The 20,392-nt window shown below is 42.3% G+C and overlaps 1 protein-coding gene across 28 annotated transcripts in view; it reads right to left on the bottom strand.

Annotated features, from left to right (window-relative positions):
* NFIA (nuclear factor I A) overlaps nt 1-20,392 on the bottom strand; it is a 520,766-nt gene that overhangs the window by 39,311 nt on the left and 461,063 nt on the right. For all 28 annotated transcript variants that reach the window (XR_011532492.1, XR_011532489.1, XR_011532488.1 and 25 more), the window contains 2 exons: nt 11,992-12,170; nt 9,579-9,744 (listed from right to left, as the gene is read on the bottom strand). Coding sequence is in view for 19 of the 28 variants with exons in the window: in XM_070592351.1 (XP_070448452.1) it covers nt 9,579-9,744; nt 11,992-12,170 (345 nt within the window). In the remaining 9 variants the exon portion in view is untranslated. The remainder of the gene's footprint in view (nt 1-9,578; nt 9,745-11,991; nt 12,171-20,392) is intronic.

Consider the following 20,392-nt stretch of genomic DNA (forward strand, 5'->3'; position numbering starts at 1 on the left):
TTATGTGTGTGTACATATATACACAAATACACACATAAACATGCAATGAAAAATGGGGAAAAACCAGACCCATTATTGTTGATTATGTGAGCAGTTGATTATAGGAGAACATGGTTTTCTTTTTTATATTTTTATTTATTTTTCAAGTTCCCTACACTGCCATATATTAACTTTATAAAGAAAACCTTAAAACTCATCTGTCATCTGAAAAAGTAAAAGAGCTGAGGCAAAACCAAGACCTGAGAAGGTGTTGCCCTAAACAAAGGGTTCACTGCTGCCCGAGGGCCTCGTCCCCACCCCACAACACCCATCTCTCAGCTCTTGTTCTCTGTGTTTGTCCAGTTCAGCGCACCCAAGAGTCTGCTACTGTTGGAATAATATAAAAATCCTCTATGGAGCGTCTCAGGACTCTCAGAGGAAAGGTGCTGGATAGTCTCTCTCAACACAGCACGTGTCCTGGTAGAGGACAGCTCTGGGCTTCAGAATCCAACAGACCTAGGTCTGAGTCTGGATTCAGTCTCTGTTTCATTTTTCAAAAGAGGGCTGACAATTCCAATTTTGCAGATTTATAACAATAATTAAATGCAACTAAGGTAACGCATACGAAAATACCTATCAAAGTGCCTGATTTTCAATAATTATTGGTTTTTTTTGCAAATTAAACATTAAAAAGTTGGGTTGCACACAAAGTAGAAATACTCTGCAGAAAGCATTTAAGGAAGAATTATGATTTAAGATAGTACATGTACATTCGTATTCAATCGGTCCCTAAAGCAGAACTTGTGAGCAGACGACGACTGTGCAAGAAAGTGCTGACCCTGCACGGAACTCCACACCATCTGCAAGGGCAGAGGTCACCACTCTTGACCAGAGAGAGTACACATTTTCCTACCACACTGGAGCGCGGGTGAGTACAGCTAAAAGCTAGATGTATGAGGACTGCCAAGGATTTTACAGGCCCCCCGCCCCCAAGTGTGAGGTTTGGTCTCTATAACGACTGAGGTATAAAAAAGATTTTTAGATCATTAGATAGATATTTTAAAAAACAAAGAAATCATTATATTTTGATATAAAAGGAGGATTTAAAACAATAATATCTTTCATTCTTATTGGATAAGGTACCAAAGAGCTAACCCCCAACAAACCAGCTTCCATCTTTCAACACACAATCAAATGTCCCACTACATTGTAGTATGCCATACACACTTCTTAGAACTCTCCTTTGCTGACTTAATATAACACAAAGATTATTCCATGAATTCACATAGACCTGTCTCTCTATTTTTAAATAGCTCCTAATGTACATTATATTGGTGGATATTTAGGTTATTGCCAATCTTTTATTATAATCAATGTTTTAACGAATATTTGACGTACATCTTTGCTCATATGTCCAACTATATGCATAGCTTATATTTAAATTTGATGTATTTGACTAAATACACATATATAAACTATATATATGAATCATATATATACATACAGTTTATATATATGAAAAACGACACTGTCCTCTCAAGAGGTGGACCACTTTACTGCTGTCTCACAGTGTGGGAGGGTGCTGTTCTCCACATACTCACCAACATGTGTCAAGAAACTTTTTGATCTTTGCTGATCTGATGGGTAAAAATATCATTCAAGTTTTAATCCGCACTGCTTTTATGCTACATGAGCAAGACATCTTTCTACTGTCTCCACCTCTCTACTCCTATAGCCTGCTCACGTCTTTCTATTGGATTGTTGGTCTTTCTTTTACTGCTCTGAAAACTACTTGTATGGTAGATAACTTAGCCCTCTGTCACATGTGTTGCCAATATTTTCCCCACTTTATTCTTTTGTCTTTTGACTTTGTTTACAGGGTTTTTTTCCACGTGTAAATCTTTGATATTTTTAGAGTAGAATTTATTAGTCTTTCCTTTCATGGATTCTGGTTTTTTGTATTCCTTATAAAGGCCTTCCTTACTCCACTATTATAAAAAAAATTTGTCCCATATTTTCCTGTGGTATTTTAAAGCTTAACATTTCTATGTTATATTTTTCTGCTCCAGTTAGAATTTATTTGGTATAAGGAATTTTATTTTTCCTGGAAGGTTACTCAGTTATCCCAACACATCCACCGAATAATCTCTTTCCCTCCTCCAATATGAGATGCCACTATTAACATAACTCACTATCTAATTCAGAAGAATATAAAAAGTTAAAATATGGGGCCGCCCCGGTGGCGCAGCAGTTAAGTGCGCATGTTCTGCTTCTCGGCAGCATGGGGTTTGCTGGTTTGGATCCTGGGTGTGGACATGGCATGGCTTGGCAAGCCATGATGTGGTAGCCGTCCCACGTATAAAGTGGAGGAAGATGGGCATGGATGTTAGCTCAGGGCCAGGCTTCCTCAGCAAAAAGAGGAGGACTGGCAGTAGATAGCTCAGGGCAAATCTTCCTCAAAAAAAAAAAAAAAAAAATTAAAATATAATGGGGATGGCAGCGGCTCTGGTAGAGGAATTGAAATCAGTGTCAAATAACTTCCCTGGCATGAATGACACCAGACATTAACTTAAGAGTCAGTGAGGATAAGGAGGGAGTTCTTTGGAATCGCTCTGTGTCCTGCCTGTGTGCTGGCTCTAAGAATCCATGATGTTATCAAAACTCATAGAACTGCACACCAAAGAGTGAATTTTTACTCTTTCAAATTTAAAATATTTGCAAAGAATAATGGAATAGTCCAGGTATCGGTAGTAAAAAGTATTTTGTGAAAGGAAACCACTAACTTTTTTTTCATTCCCATAATAATCCACTGGTTCTTCTCTGAAAGATGTAAAAATGCTGTAGATGTGGCCTGTCACTCACTGACTTGCTCTAAGCTCTATCACTGATTAGAACAATGTGTCACACACTTGAAAACAGTGCTGGTGAAAAGGAGAGCTGTCATTATTTGGGTGAAAACTCAGAAAGTAATTCTTCTAAGTATTCACCAACAGTCCAAGCTCTGGGGAGCCCAGAGAACAAAGGAAATCTGCCTTTAGCAACATCTCCTCTTTTGTGCCTTTTTGCTGTTACTGTCTTCTCTCCCTCGAAATCTGTCTCTTCCTTTCCCTGATAATACAAGTTACTCTCAGCAACGGAAATCAGTTCACACTCAAGCATAAATGACCATTAACATCTTCCTCTGTATTTTTCCCATAGGGTTTTCACTGCAAAAATATGGAAGCTTTGGGCAAAAGCAAAGATATTTATGATGCTCTGGCCAAGCACATGAACTCCAGGTTCAAGGTGAGTCACGATGCTGCTACACCTGGCTGAGTGACCTTGAGAACACTGTCTTATCTCGCCATGCCTTGTCTTTCTCCATTAGAATAATGGAAGTATTTACTTCATAGGATTATTGTGAGGATTAAAACAAAATAATACACATAAAAACAATTTTTGAAGTGCCTGACACATTAGTAAAACTTGATACTTTGCTGCTGTTATTACTAATTTCAGATATGAGCAGGCAGCTGTGGCTCCTCAGTAACCAGAAATCATGTCCTACTGCTTTGTACTTTATTTAGCTACAGTATGAGGCAGTAGAAAGAGCAGGCTTGAGTCCCCACCAGGCTACCAAAGGAGCATAATCTTGGGAAAGTAACCTCAGCTTCCTTGTCCATAAAATTCTGACCCCACAGAAGTCTCAGGAAGCCAGGACCAGATCATGTATATGCGTAAAGAGCTTTGCTAACCAAAAAGCACTCAACACATGTTAATTATTATACCAGAACATTTCCATTTGGTCATAGATTATTGTTATATTCTTGGTTAACAGGTTCATCTTCATTCATATAATGAATATATATATATATATATATAAAGATATATATAAAGATTCATTGGAGATAGAAAAATAAATAATAAAGGAAACTCCTTATTACACGCTCCTATTTTAACAGAATTCTAGTTTTGAACAATCAAAGCCTCACGGCTAAGAAGGCATGGAGAAAATTATGTGCATTTTTATGCATTTTAAATTGAGTTTTTGTGTTACTAATTAAGGAAAAGAATAGTGCATTTTGCATTATCATACCACCAATAGAACCAAATATCATGAGAGATTTCTCCTAGTCTTGAGCTGTCATCCTCAGGACTCTGAGGAACACCATTCATTACATTACACCTTTGAAAAGGGGCCCCTTCTCAATTAATGAGACAATGCACGTGGAAAAGCTCAGTAAACTGCAAAGAGTTGCCATAGGTCAGAGGTTGTTAGAATTAGTCTCATCAGTAACGTATCTAATAGGCATCTCAAAGATAATTTGGTCAAACCAAACTCTGATCCCCACCCCTGACCCAAAACTGCTCTTCCCAGAGTTTTCCCATTTCAGTTCACGGTAACTCCATCCTTCCAGTTGCTCAGGTCAAAACCTAGGAGCCACCGTTGATTTCTCTCATTTTTCCCTCAACCCACATCTAACACGTCAGCAAATTCTGTCAGCTCTATCTTTCCAGTATTTCTCATCCCCCTCCAACCCGAGCTGGGTGGCCCATTAGCGCCTCTGGCCTGGACAGCTGCAGTGGAACCCACCTCCAGCCTGGCCTTAGTTTCCTCCACTGTACTCTCTGCTCCCTAACTTACTGTTGACTTACACTTTGATCTCTCTGGTCCCTAACTTACTGGTTGACTTACACTTTGCTCTTTCTGGTCCCTAACTTACTGCTGACTTACACTTTGATTATTGTTTGTCCACAGGAAAGGGGAGCATGTGTTTTTTCCACTTTTGCATACCTTGTGCCTAGGATAGTGGCGGCATGTAGAAGAGTAGAAGACATGCATGATATTTATTGATTAGAAAACAAAAACACTGTCTTAACTTGTCTCCCCGCGTAACTCTTGCCCCTGCAGTCTATCTTGAACAGAGCGGTCAAAGTGCATGTGTTAAACCTTGGTCCTTGTCGCTCCTCCGCTCCCATCTCACTGGAGCACTGGCGAAGTCCTCACTGGGCCTGCAAGAACCAGCATTACTGCCTCGCCCTGGCTCCCAAACTCTGCTGTCCTCTCTGACCTGGCTCCTCTCCTCATGCACTCACATTCACACACACACATGGGCCTCTCGGCTCTTCTCAGATGTGCCAGGCTGCACTGGCTGCTCCTTCTCACAGAAAGCTCTTCTCCCACGGACCCAGGCTCCCTCCAACCGCCGTCAGGTCTCAGACGGCCTTCACCCCCACCACTCCCAGCCCCTGGCACTTAGTGTCCTATGAAGCACTTATACTTCCCCACCTGACATCAGGCCTACCTATTATACTCACTACTTGGGTGACTATCTTTCTTTCCTCTCTAAAAGAAAAGCTCCATCAGATCAGGGATCTTCTCTCTCTCTCATTTTCTGCAGTATCCTAGCACCTAAAACTGCTTGGCACATGGTGGATGGTCAACAGCTATTACGGAACGAGTGAAAGAGGAAATTCTCTCACTGGGTATCTAAACCCACACGGTAGTTAGTCATCAGGAACGGGACACGTCCCTCGTGAATGCCTCCTCCAGGTCACCCCTTCTGTCCATCGTGGTCTCCCACAGAGACCTGGTGTAGTCCATCAGTCTTTCTCCAAACAAATCATCAGCCCAGGAGTTCTCCCTAAGAGATCAGAACTGTTATCTCCACCACGACTCCCCTGGTTTTTAGGGCACTGGTGAGGATTTTTCTCATTAAAATGTACTTATTTCATAAGCAAATTTTTTCCGAAATCTGCTTTACCCCTGTGTTTCTGGCCACAGCTGCACTGTTGAGCATTGCTGCCAGAGGCAACTGATTAGTTTAAAAAATACACACTCTGCTTTAGGCTGGCATCTATTTGTATTTCATTATAATGTGATATTAAATACGATGCTTGGACTCTTAAGATGTCTGCAGCACCGCACATCCGCCCCCAGTTCAGCCTGACGGTCTGCCTGCAATGGTGGGTGGAGCAGGTAGTGTCACTCCCAGTAGCAAACAAGGGAGCTGAGGCCTGGGAGAGCTGGTCATGTAGGACACCCTTGGCATGATTTCCAGCTTTTGTTTTTTAAATCTTATTTTATTGCAAGTCACCTTCAAACCCTTAGACAGAAAAGGCTGTTCTGGGTTAGTCAACTAGTGTTTTTGAAAAAAGCCTCTATTTTGGACATCCTGTTGGGATGCCGAACATCTACACTTAACATACCCCGTCATGATGTTTCTTTTTGCTGAAGTTGAGCTCTAACAAACTGGACAAAGATACACAGGACCAACCACTCTGGGGTTTAATTTCCAAGAAAGCATATAATTTATAAAACTATATTTTTCCTAAATTTTTATCTAGTGGTAATCTAATTTTAGATACCCCCCAAGCTGGTTTCTGAAGAAAAGTTCTACCTTCTGTCTTAGACTTGAAACACCAGAGTGTCACCCTTACCAAACAGCTCAGAAGTCACCCTCTCCAAAGAAATCTGCTCTCGAGGCCCGTGCTGGACCCAGCTCCCTCCAAGGCCTCCTGTACCCGTTTGCCAGCTGTCTCCCTCAGTAAATTCCACATTTATTTAGGGCAGGGATTAATCATCTCTGTATCTCAATCAGCTAACACAGTCCTTGGCCCATGGCAGGTGCATAAAATATGAAAGCTGAGTAAGTGAAGTGGCACAGCTCCTCTTCCCACTTGGTAAGGCCTGCTGTGGTCCAGCACTGCCAGTGATTGGGTAGATTTGTCTGTGTGATTTGGGGGTTCAGCATCGGGAAGCCCATTCACCCAGAGTTACAAACTACGTTCTCTATTAGTATAGGTGATTGTCACGTCTCCCATCTGACTTTTTCTTGTATTTTATTTATCAATTGGTTGAGAAATCAGGGCATGGAAGAGAACTTTTTGTGGGGGTCCTTAAATCTCTTCCCAGTGTGGACCAGTGGACTTTGATATTTTTATTTTGAGAGTCTTCTCCTGTGCTATCAATTACTCCCAGACTATCATTGTTTTATTAATGAAGTAAAAGACAGCAAGGCCAGATATTGCTGTGAAACAACATATTACTATGAATTCAGCAAACCCCAGAAAAGCCTAGAAACAAGGGCAAAAATTTATGATGATAAAAATCTATGTCATCAGTAGAACATTCTGTTTAGTCTACATTCCTAAAAGCCTATGGTTCAAAAAGTAAGCATCAAATTACCTATATCAAACTTCAGGCCTCTCTCCTGTGATTCTGCTTTTTCCAAAAACCTTTACACACTGTTCTAACAAACATGCAACCATACGAATTGGATGTGCCAAGACCCGCCCCCCACCCCACACTTCTCCCCATAATGTTGAAAGAACGCCTGAGGCCAGGCCCACAGGACGACGCGTGTCTTCTCACACAAGGCACCTGACTGAGCCCCTGGAGGAGTCCAGGAGGAAGCCCCAAAGGCAGGAGCTGAGCAGACTCTGCCTGTCCCACGGACACATTTGACTTTACCCAGGCCTGGAGCCTTCCTCTGGGGAAGAGTTTTGCAGACGATAAAGTGCTCCCATTCATCTGGTGGTGGTGCTTAACAAGGCTGATTTCACATAAATCAGGTAGTATGATTACTGCATTTTTACAGCTGAGGAAACTGTGACTCAAAGAGAAACACAGCTGGGAATTTGGAAGGTGGGGATTTGAGTCCCTATCCTTCAGACTTCAACAGTTGCACGTGGTATTTCCGCTTTCCCAACCCCACTAGTGGAAAATGCACCATGGGTGCACGAGAGAAGGACCATGGAGGTGAGGATATGTTTACAGACAACAGGTAGAATACTCCTCTACAAGGCTTCCAAAGGACTGTCCTCGGCCTGCACACACAGGGAGAAGATGAACAGGAGAGCAGCATGCAGAGGCTCACACAGCACACAGTGAGTATGCGGCTGCCAGACTGTATGCCAATGTCCCTGTGACGAGACTTAACTAGAGTTTGGGGATGGTGATTTTTCTGCCTTGTTTGAAGATGTTACATTAATACACAATAAACAGGACACACCTACAGCCTCTGTGTCTTTTCTGAGTTTCCAAGATCTGTAGGCCAAGCCCAGCCTGCTTCCTATGTCATCAGGCACTCAGGGTTTCCTCCTTTGTTGTCACGTGTTGAACCACCTCTTACCAAGAGAAGGAGGTCTCTCCAAAATTTCCCCTGGATCCTCAATCTTTTTGCTATAAAACCAGAATCTATGCACAATGCACCTCATTTCTATGGGCATTATCAAAATTAACAAATACTAGATAACCCCAAACTCACCCTCAGACACATGTCCATGACGGACTCCAAACATTTTGGATTCAGTGTCCCCAGAATTAATTCAAGGAACACAGTGTCAACAGAAGCTCATTTGCTCGTTGGCCCTTTCCCTTCTGCACCTAATACCATTCTGTTCCCAACACTGAAAGTGAGGAGCCTGAGTAGTCTGGGCATCCTTCACCACACTCATCTAAATGGCTGTCCAATCCCAAAGTTTATGTCTACACAACATCTCTCCTTGTGCTCCCCTCCATTCAACTTCTGTTACTGCTGCTCAGGTTCTTGATCTTCACACTTCTTCCCTGGTCTGCTCTAACCTTTCCCCTCAGTAGATTCCCTGCACCCAGTCTGTCTCACCTCCTTCAAAGATCTCCTTGAAGACCTCCCCTCCTTAGGGTCACCATCACAGTTCCTATCCTTTCCTACACTTTTATCCCTCTGTGAAGCTTTAGGGAAGGTGCTAATCACACCTTCTGCCAACGACAGGTAGTCCATGCATCACCTGGGAACTCTGCCTCCAGCCATCACTCTTTTTGATATTGTTCCAGGTACTAATAAACGTCAATTTGTGTTAGAGCTGTTTCTATCCCTTTGTCATCTCTAAACTATCAGGAAATACCTGGAGAATCATTCTCCCTCTAATTCATCAAGTCATTATTCTCATCACCTAAAAAGGTTTTGAAACTCTGGTTGTCTGACCCCATGTTCCCAGACTACTCAGAGAAGAGCCGAGAGCTGTCCCTCTTTCCATTTCCCATCTCCTGCCTCCTCCCCTGCTGGTCCAGCCATGTGAGGCCGGCTTCAGCTCTGGCTTTCCGCCAGGCTCCGCCTCCTGCAAACGCTCAGTGTACACACCTTTCAATTGTTACTGTGATCTAAGAATCTTTTTTCCTGTTTGATGTATGAGGTGTATAATCTTTATACCTCATTAAGTACATTTCTTTTGGGCTGTAAGTTACTGGAAGGCAGGCCTATCCAGAAGTATGAGGAACTTTTTGCCAATAAGAAATCATGCAAGTAGATGCTGTTTGATGATCAAGAGGACAGCATTCAAAGCCACTCAAAAAATATGCAAAATTTAATAGTTCATATTTTGATTTCTGTCTTGAGCATGTGGTTACACCATCCTATCCACCCAACACCCAGTCATTTTCACATCTAGAGTGCCTGACAGTACCCTAGGGTGGGGTTCACTCTGATCTGGTCTTGGCTCTGCAAACTTAGTCTACAACCATTGCTGGAGATCTCTGTCTATCACTAGAGCCCATGCAGTGAGTTACCAAGCCTGGGGTGGATCCAAGTGCATAGCGCTTTTCTAAGTGACCGGCGCCTCATCTCATCCATACTTACTCGGTGAGGTTGGGGAGGCTGCACCTCCTTCTGTTGATGTGGTCGGAGGCTTCGTGTCTGGCACTGGCAGAGGCACAGGCCTGGCCATTGGTGGTGGCGGCGGCGGTGGCAACATTGGGGTGGGAAGGAATGGGTTGTGCACTTTGCCTTGGCTGCTCCCATTGGGCTGTGAGGGTGGAACCAAACAAGACACGCACAAGAAAAAGAAGAAACAGAGACGAACCATTAGCTGCTTCTGAAACAAAAGATCATTAGGCACCTACGTAAATTACTAAGTATTCTAGCTGCTTGGATTCCTCCATAAGAATATACGGATGAAGAATTGTTGGGCTGTTCTTAAGGTATTCCACAAAAGTACAGTTTTAGGCACACATGCTCAATGCATCCCAAACCTATCTCTTGGATTACTCCGACCTTCTTTGCATCCTGGTTCTGTGAAATGAGCCGCCAACTTTTCCTTAGAATGTTTTGATTCTGTCTTAGCTGCTACCTTCATCATCAGTCTTATGATTATTAAATATTTATTTAATATGTGCTTTATAGATTGCAGAATTATTCCATCATGTCTATTTATATAGATATAATGAAGTTTCCTAAATACGTCTTTGAGACAAAAAAAATTCTCATGCTTCAAAGTTATTATTATATAGCATTTAATAAGTATGTTAAATGAACATAAATTTCTTTCACATATTGTATAACATCAGGCACAGAAACTTTAGAATTCAGCTGTCAAAATTCTGCGAGGAAAAAATATCACTTCTAATTTTGATTTAAATTATATAATCATATGCCATAAGAGTCATATTTATTTGGCCACCTGATGTTAGAACCACCAAATAACAGCTCTTTCACAAAAGAAAGTTTCCCTCTGAAGAAAGCAATAAAATCCATTTTATTTTCAAGTTTTTCAAAATAGTCCCATGAGGAGACCCACCTTAAACCCTTTAAAATGTTGATCAAACTGCAACACTGGGCATTTGACAATTATACAGGATGATGTCAGGACTATTTAAATAAAGTTAGAAATTTGAAAGTCAGATGCCTGATGCTGTGGTCACTTCAGTTCTCTCATGGTTTCCCACGTGCCATTCTGACCCCAGACTCAGCGATACCATTCACCAACAGTGAGAGCTCTATTTAGGCCACAGTCCCTAATCAAAACTCAGCTGGGGGAGGCCCTGTGTCCCAGGATTTTAAGTGTAAGCTTCATAATTCTGCACAGGCAGCCTCACTCCCTCATCAACAGTCACTGACATATTTAGCATTGTTCCTCAGAGACTATCTCATCTGACAGTCAGAATGTGCACTTTCTTGCCGGCAAACTTGCTTGTGTGTGATTTCTGAGTGGCCTAGAAGTCCATAAGTGAATGCTTCAGAATGAGCCAAGCAAAGGAGTACACAAGCAAAAAGAAAAGAGGCGCCATATTGATTTGTTGTCTAGACAGAAATGTATCTGCTAACACATCACCAGACATTAGTCAAAGCTGCCTGCTCTGTCTCAGATATGCAGAATCAGGTATTTCTGCAAGGGAAGAAAATCAGTGATAGAGCACTGTGATATAATTTTCTAAATTAGCCAATAATAGTTATGGCTAATCTGTGGCTTCATGAGCGATTATGAGGAGAAAAGGAAAATCACATTTTGCTTCATGCTGGTCATTGTTTACCCTTCATTATTATTATTACTGGCCTTGGGATATAGATATCCATTGTAAACATTTAGTTCTATATTTGAGATAAAATTTGTGATTTTAAGAAATCACTTGTACGTTTGGAATATTATTTCAAATGTGATTATTTGGTTTATTTGAGAAAAAAACAAAAACATTCATTTGAAGCTATTGCATACTGTTTAGCTTTACACAAAGATAAGTGGGAAAGACAACTACTTGCAGAAACAACAAACCACAATAAACTGTACTTCTAGCATCTTGAGTTCAAGTGCTGGTCAATTTGCTCTAAAGTGTTAGAAGACTGTATTTTTAAAAATATCAACTTAGTTGATCTGAAACATCTGTGTCCCCTCATCCCTCTACCTCTCCCCACCACCTCAAATCGTTATTTACAATTATTTGGTCTTTCTATTTTGTTAACTGTGTGAGCCCTAGGTTAGCATGCAGGAGGTGGAATGACCAGCCCACAGACTAGAAGGTTATATAGTTCAGCCTTGAGATGATTTATATCCATAAACTTGACAGTGGCGAACTTAATACAAACACTGTTTTTAAACCCTGGCCACTCACTCTTAGAGTAAGTTAACTTTCCCACAATCTAGAACAAATATGACATTTGCCTTCAGTCAGTCAGCACAACATTAGAACACAAGGTCACATGGTCACAAGGTCTCCCCTTGTTATTTTTACATTTGGTTAATATTTCTAAAGAAAGTGAAAAAAAGAGGTTTCCTTACATTGAGGAACCCCACCTGTCCAGCCTGCTGACCAGCATCAGGGCAGACAAGCTGGACAAACTCTTTCAGCGTCTCCTGAGGGTGGTAGCGGATGGCTGGGTGTGAGAAGTAGGGCCCAGGCTGCTGGATGATGGGTGACGTCGGGAAGTGAAGAGTCGATGGTGTTGCGTGTGGACTTGCTACAGGGAAAGGAAATGCCAGAGTTACAAAGAGAAAGACTTGCTTTGCTGCAGCTTTTACACCTGATTCAGCCCTCCTTCTGCAACCTTGTCTCCTGACCCCGCGCATAGTACTGCTCATGGGACTGAGCTGAACACTGGAGAGGGCTGACAGATCTTCCCCAAGGCTCGAGACAAACACAGAGGTTAGCTCAGGGTAGAGTTTCAAGCTGTCTTTCTATTTTCAGTGGACATGAGTTATAAAGGCATTAATAATCCTGGGTGAAGCTGAAGATTATTCATTACCTTAAGAGCCTTTTTAATGAAGCAAGCAATAAAAAATGTATTTGGCAGATTAGATCTAATCTAACTGGCATTACATATGACAAATTCCAGTTTGCACATATGGACCCCCTTTCATGCTGAGCTATCCATAGACAATAATTCATTGTTAAAGCTCTTATGTCCCTTTCAAGGAAATTTCTAGGGACTAATTCAGGATGAAATTTTTTTGAAGTATGTAGTAAGTGATCACTTAACAATCCTGTGCAATTTGGGTGCCTCACTTTACCTGGAAAGTTTATGTCGCCTTTTTTTTATTTTTTTACCATTTCAAAGCCAAACTCAGAAAGGCGTGAGTGTTAGAGCAGGGGAAGCCACAGGCTGAGGAGGCAGTGACACCTGCCACACTGCTGGCCCTTTGACCATGAAGACTGATAAAAGCCTCAGACAACTATTAGCCCCTTATACATGAACCCTGGTAAATTTTGTTTGTACAAGACGACGATTACATTAGATTAAAAAGCTTATGTGAAATGCTTAATAATTTTTCTGAGAGAACTTCTGCCCTTTAATTGGAAGGATGATGGATAAAACCTGCTAGAGGATAAGAGCAGCCCCAGGGTTTAAGATACTCAAACCAAGTAACGCCAAGACAGCAGCGCTCACTTCTCAGTGAGGACCAGAAAAACACTTCCCAAATAAACGCAGATGAGAGTATCCCTCTTTCCTTACTTTTCTTGGTTTAAATCTTTAAACTCAAGGAGCCCCTGCAAAGAGAAAACAAAGGAATGCCCAAATTCTTGGAGAACAAGACTTTGCTAATACTAAGAGTGACTCGTAAAAGCACTAAGAAACCTAAGTAAGACAGGCCATGCTTCCTACCACCATCCCACTGGCACGACTGAGGACTGTGCAAGAGGACGTGTCCTACTGATCCCTGGGCATGAGCTCTTGCTTCCATGCTGGGATATCTTTAGGGTTGGGGTATTCTCTAATAACTGAGATGGCCAGGACGTTGAGGTTCAGAATGGCATCTGTAGCTTTTAAAGAGTGGAAATGGGGGTTTGTAGTAGAAGTGACAGTCCAGTCCACGTCTTGCAGATGCCCTGATGGAACCCTTTCGTTCATGCCAGCTTTAACCTGTCCAACAAATATTCACAGGCTCCTACTATGGGCTTGGGATACAACAGCGAGCCAACGCAAAGTCCTGTCTTCAGTTATACAACTGAGGGCATCCTGAACACAGCCTCTTCAAACCAGAGTTCCTGTCCATCTTCCACCCCTCATCTTTGCTCTTCTCTCAGTCTTTCTCATCTTAGTAAATAGTTTTTCTATCTGTTTGTTTACTGTCATATCCCCAGGATAGCGTCTGGCACTCAATAAATATTGGTTGAATGTACAATGAATGATTAAATACATGAGTGGTACTGAAATTAATAAAATAACCATACAAATAAAGATAGATCTAAAACTTTGGGGGTTTTTCACCTGGCAAGAGCCAGGGAGCTTGTAGAAAAACTGGCAAAACTTAGGGCTTCACACAATGAATGATAAATCTTGGAACCCATAATTGTCTCTGAGTTAAAACTCACAAGCTAAAACGTCAAATGGCTCTGATCATCTATTACTTTGCAAATTGTGCTATTGGCTTTAAAGCACCAAAGGAATTTTTTCATCTAATATGGTATGGCTGGGGCCAGCCCCGTGGCTGAGTGGTTAAGTTCGCACACCCCGCTTTGGCGGCCCAGGGTTTCGCCGGTTCGGATCCTGGGCGTGGACATGGCACCGCTCATCAGGCCATGGTGAAGTGGCATCCCACATGCCACAACTAGAAGGACCCACAACTAAAAAATATACAACTATGTACTGGGGGGATTTGGGGGAGAAAAAGCAGGGAAAAAAAAAAAAGAAGAGTGGCAACAGTTGTTAGCTCAGGTGCCAATCTTTAAAAAAAAAAAAAAAATAATAATAATAATAATAATAATATGGTATGGTTGTCTTTACTGATAGCAAGAAACTTTGACCTAGTGTCCTGCATTTGACCAAACAGTTTCTAGTTAGGTAGGGAACGTGGCATTTTCCAAACAAAGCTGGGAACGTACTGAACATAACAAAATGATACATTCAACTTCTGCAGCGTGTCAGACACATAGGTGGCGACTCCATTATTAAGGGCCCCTGGGAAGCAGACCTTGATGATAAAGTGGCAATGCTTCAGGAGCTCAATGGAAAGCGATAAACGACTGTTAGATTATGAAATCATGGAGGCCAACAGAGAATGCTGCCCAAGGGAAATATTTCCTTGGGCAAACATCAGGTGGATAAAAGTTAAAGAAATTTGACAGAGGAAATAATTCAACAGGATCTTGGAATTCTTCCCTTAATTGTTAATAAACATCCTTGCTCTCTTTTTGTTGTTGTTGTTGTTAAATATGTAAAAGAAAATAAGTAACAACTTAAATTTAGATCTTAGTTTCTTTACTATATCTTACTAAAAACAATTTACTCACCTTTTCCTTGTGGCATAGAGTTTATTTTAACACAAACCTGAGAACACATGGTACTACATAGAGTTAATTCTATAGTGACTGATTTATAAGGATCAATTAATTCTTAATTAATACCAGGAAATCATTTAGGCTGTAGATTGAAATTAGGCAATTGCCGAGTCTGCATTTCAAAGGGTCATCCTTCACCCTCACTTTCTCATGCCTTGGACTTTCTGGTTCAGCCAGTAGTTCAGTGTGGAACTGGATATAAATCATTCAAGATTCGGAGCTCTAATTTCTTTCAATAGAAAATGGTTGTGTTAGAGACATCGCAAAGTTCTGCTGAATGCACGACGCCCTGCTGTTTCTCGGGATCACCTGTCAACAGGACCCTCACTGGACAGGGCACTCGGCAGGCTCTTCATGGCTCCAAAGCTCAGACTTAAGATCTCAGCAACGCCTAAATGGTTTTTTTCCTTTCCTAGTTCTTGTTTTCTCTCTTTTATCTTGGATTAGACGTTTTCAGTGTGCCTAAGTTTTTGTGTAAGTAGTCTCAAATCACTTTAGAAAGTTTTGTTGGGGTTCAATCAATTAATCAATCAATCAAATTCAATGGACGTATTCTGAGATGGTCAGACCAGGCCCTACAGAAGAGAAATGACCATTATGAATCTGGAACAGTGCTAACACAACACACAAAGAATGGTATGAGTCCAAATTTTTGACAGAGAAAAACATCTCTCATGGATGTGTGTGTGTGAGTAGTTGACACTATAAAAAATTGCAGCACATTATGTAAATACATATTTAGATCCTTTAAAATGTGCATTATTTACTCGAGAGTCAATAAAAGCTTTTCTCAAGTGGTTACCGTTTATTGCCGTGCATCCATCTGTATCCATGTTGATGTTAATACAATTTTGTGTATTAAAAGGCACTACAAAATTGGCTGCTTCTGGGGGCTAACACTCCTAGTACCCCAGGCCATGAGAGGCAGAGCGTCAGGACTCCATACTGGATGCATCTCACAAGGGGTTTAAACCTAAACCAGAGGTCAGACTTGTTTAAGACAACTGCTTGGGCTTTTCACAAAGAACAAAACGGGAAGGAGGAACTTTGATCAGGTTTCTCTGGCTGGAATGGCACTGCCTACACATTCTGAACAGAGCAGCCACAGTGAAAGACGCAAGAACCAGGGCTTCCCAGGGGGTGCGGGGCCTGGTCACTCACCACAAAGTGGCTACATTCCCAGATGCTTAAACAAAGAAAGCGGGCCAGGCAGGTTGGTTTACTTGTTTGCACACCCACAAATTCTCTAAAAAAGACTCTCTTGATTTTAATTTGAAAGAGAAGTTGTTAAAAGTGCAACACAATTAAACATATATTTTTTAACTTAAAAATGCTTCCTCCTTTAAAGCAGAAGTGATTAAGACAGGGGAAGGAGAAGGTCAAAGTCTTTACTGTATTATGGTGTATGTTGACAGACACATGACCCAACAAGGGATTCTGGGCTGTGACTCCACCGGAGGGAGGAGGTCGGATACACACACATTCTTCCTCTGAGATGACACCAGGGAGGCATGGCCAGGTAGGTGTGCAACCGGGTATTTCATTTTAAGTCTTAGGGAAGAAAAAGATAGAAGAACGTAGTCTTCCTTAGTATTTCCCAAACATAACCTCCAAGAATTCTAATAATCCTCCCATGTTTTTCCTCAACCCAAAATTTCATGGGTTGAAGTCTGTTCCTGTATTTAACCCTGGCATGGGCTCAACTTCTTTATTCCTCGTCTACGGACCACCACAGATTCTCACAGAGTGGACAGGCACGGATTCTTTTCACGTTAGCTTTCTGCTTTCTGGCACCGGCCCTTCAATCCTAGTCGCGCCTCAGTGGCAGGCTCCACAGAACAGCTGTCCAGAGTGTGGTGCAGACAATAAAGGAGAACCTCCTTCAACGCCCACACGCAGCCCGCTCCCCCACACGACGAATGATCACTCCTGAACCCTCACAGTCTTATCGTTAAGCAACACTAAGTTAGTGGCAACAGGTGAGATTCCAAACTACTTCTCTTTGTTGGCACCACTGCAAGAAAAGGCTGCTCATCTGTCTTCAGCAGTAAAATGTTCTTTAGACAAATAACCATTTCCATAGAGTAAAAGGTGGCATTAAGAACTCCTGACTACCCATATTTATAAGGAAAGAGTTTAATAAGGCAGAGCTCTAAAGGGAGAAGAAAGTGGAAGAAAAAAACTGCACTTAAAAAAAAGGGCATGTGGAACTTGAATTGTTTGGGTTGTCAACTACTATATACTTTGTTTCTTTGGAAATTCAAAACCACAATATGTAACACCATAAAAGCCTACCTCAAGCTGAGAAATCTATCTTAATGGTACATAGCTATAATTTATAAATCATGCATGAGTCAGACCTGCCTAGAAGTTTGAAAGTTTATGAAAACCTAGAAGTTTGGGGTTCTGGGATTTATTTTAACAGAGACACAAGGAAAGATGAATTGGCAATGGTTTTCAAACCTTTAGGAGGTAGAACCTTTTCTAAATAACAAACCTTTGACACAAGCAAGCCAAGGTTTTCAAAACATATAGTACATATCGTTAACATCACTGAGATGAGATGCACGTGAAAGGACCTGGATATGTCAAGCGAGAGAAACATCTGACTTGGAAAACACCAATCTTTGTATATTATTGCTACCAGACAAAGTAACTTCAGGCCACAGGAGATTTCCAAGGCAGCTGATAGTCTAGTATTCTGCTTGAGTTAAGGAGATCTTCAGGGTGGAGATCAGATGCCAATGTCTTTTGGAAAAACATACACAATAAAAGGAGTGGGAGAAAGAGAGGTCAAGGTCTTTTTAAACTTTTATTGAGATCAATTCTTGCTCAAAGGCCCTGATTTATAGTCTGGACCAGGGGTTGGCAAACATCTTCTGGGAAGGCCAGAGAGTGGAGTTTAGGCTTTGCAAGCCCCACGGCCTCTGCTGCAGTTGCTCAACTTTGCTCCTATAGCGCGGAAGCAGCCACAAAGATCACATAAACAAACGGGTGTGGCTATGTTCCAACAAAATTTTATTTTTTCTCAAAAACAGGCAGAGGGCTGGATTTGACTTGTGGGACAGAGCCTGCTGGCCCCTGGTGTAGACCCACACAATTCCTGTTCACTCTCCAAACACCTGCCATGCTCTGAGTGTGAGCTGAGCACCTGACGTCACCGCTCCTTCCATCTCTTCCCTACCACACCCTGTCCTTGTTCCAGCTGGACTTTCTGCTGAAGCCTCACCTTTGGAAGCTTTCTAAAGCAATCTGCTTGCCTTCTACATCTCCATTAATGATCCACTGCCATTTTTTCCTCCCCAAAGCCCGAGTGAATGGTTGTGTATCCTAGTTGTAAGTCCTTCTAGTTCCTCTACGTGAGCTGCCGCCACAGCACGGCTCCAGGTGTGTGTGGTTCCTTGCCCAGGAAATAAACCCAGGCCGCCAAAGTGGTGAGAGCGCCAAACTTTAACCACTTAGGCCGTTAGGGCTGGCTCTGTATTTTTTTCCTATTGGGAGTTTGTACCTTTCGACCATCTTCACCCATTCACCCTCACCCCTTGCCACTGTAGCTCTTTGATTGTCCCTCTCCACCCTTATTTACTGTGCTTTGGTCTGTGCTGGTTTCCCACACTGTGTGTGCATCATTCTAAGTTCAACAGATGAGTTAGAAAGTAGAGTGGGCTTTGGAGTCAGAGAGACACGGATTGAAATTCTAGCTCCATCACTTACCAGCTATGCCTCAAGTTTCCGAACTTCTCTATGACTCAGTTTTGTCATCTGTATAATGGGGCTAATAATATCTCCTAGATTTGTGGTGAGGATTAAACAAGACAATGTACATAAGGCACATGGCGTGATTCCCGACCATGTGGTTAAGTAATCAATCAATAGTTTCTTTTATTGGTAATACCATTCCAGGTGAGGATGGGGATGAGGAAGGGAAACGAATAAATTGGATCTGCTCCATGTGCTAAGATCCGTTCTGATGGCAGAATACACAGGGAGAAGCAATGCTGAGGAAGAGGTCCCTGTTGCCTGTCTGTTTCCTGGACAAATGAATACATAGATGTTGATGACAGAGTATGTACTATCAAGTATGGATATGACAGGAGGGTCTTGAAAAAAATTCCATAAACAACAAAGTGTAAGACCAAAGCAACAACAGCAACAACCTTGATTTAATAGTCATAAATATGATGCCATATAAAGGCTCTTTTTTGACGATATAAACTGACTCCCTACCTTTGTTTAAATCTCAGACTCTTTGACACTTAACTATAAACTTAAGAGTGATGGGTCCGTCTCTTTCTAGACTCTCTTTTTCACTTAGACCCACAATCCTTGAGTGTCCACACTGACCTCCCCTTTAACCACGCAGCCGCCTGCTACCCAGGCAGACTTCTGACCTAACTAGAATGAGAGCAGGGCCTCCTCACGCCCTCCCAGACCCAGATACAATGGAAACCTCCACTTCCCCTGCAGGGCCCACCCTGTTAGTCACTGCGAGTTGCTTATTACAGATATAATACACATTGAATGCTAAAAAACCCAGTGTTTTGAAGACCTGGGGCACTTTTCAGGAAAAGTTTCTAATGAGATAAAGGGACTTGGGGTTTAGGTTTATTTCTGCTACCACCTGGCTTAGAGACGTGGGCAACTTCTCGCTCCTCTAGCTCTCTCATCTGCAGAATGAGGAGTGTGAACTACACGACTGCTAAAGCCCAGCTGGCTTCCAGTTCCAGGGGTGTGGGACTCAGACTCTGGGATGACATTACAATAATTCAGTACACTTGATGCAGGCTGATCACACTGAAATCCAAAAAATCTGAAACAAGGGAGCACGTGCCATAAAAGAAATCATTTTTAAGAATGTGTCTGGGATATTAAGTTCTAGAGTATATCTGGACTCAGTCTCTAAGACGCCTTGGCTTCGGGAAGTTTTAAAACCCTGCGCCTGCTAGTTCAAGCTCTGAGAGCGAGAGTCCCCGCCTGTGGATCCTAACAGGGCCTCTTCTCTGAACGTGCGATACCTGCGCACGAACTGCCCAAGCCGCCAAGACTGCTGATGGGAAATGTGTTCAAACACCACGTGGCAGTGGTGACTGCGGGGTTTTCTGAGGGAGATTCACCCTGAGTTAATATCTGTGCATCTTCCTCTTTTTTTCCTTCTCTGTGAGCCGCCGCCACAGCATGGCCACTAACTGAGGTCTGTACCCAGGAACCGAAGCCGGGCTGCCAAAGTGGGGCGTGCCGAGCTTAACCGTGAGGCCATGGGGCCGGCCCAGGAGAGTGGCCGTTTAATAAGCAAAGCTGACAAGTTCCAAGTAGGGAACTCGAGCTTCTACGTAACATGCAAGCAATACGATGAGGAAGAGATGAAGAGTAAAACACAAATCCAACACCTAAGAAGACACCCGC

This window comes from Equus przewalskii, chromosome 24 (genome assembly GCF_037783145.1).
Source record: "Equus przewalskii isolate Varuska chromosome 24, EquPr2, whole genome shotgun sequence".
Taxonomy (NCBI): Eukaryota; Metazoa; Chordata; class Mammalia; order Perissodactyla; family Equidae; genus Equus; species Equus przewalskii.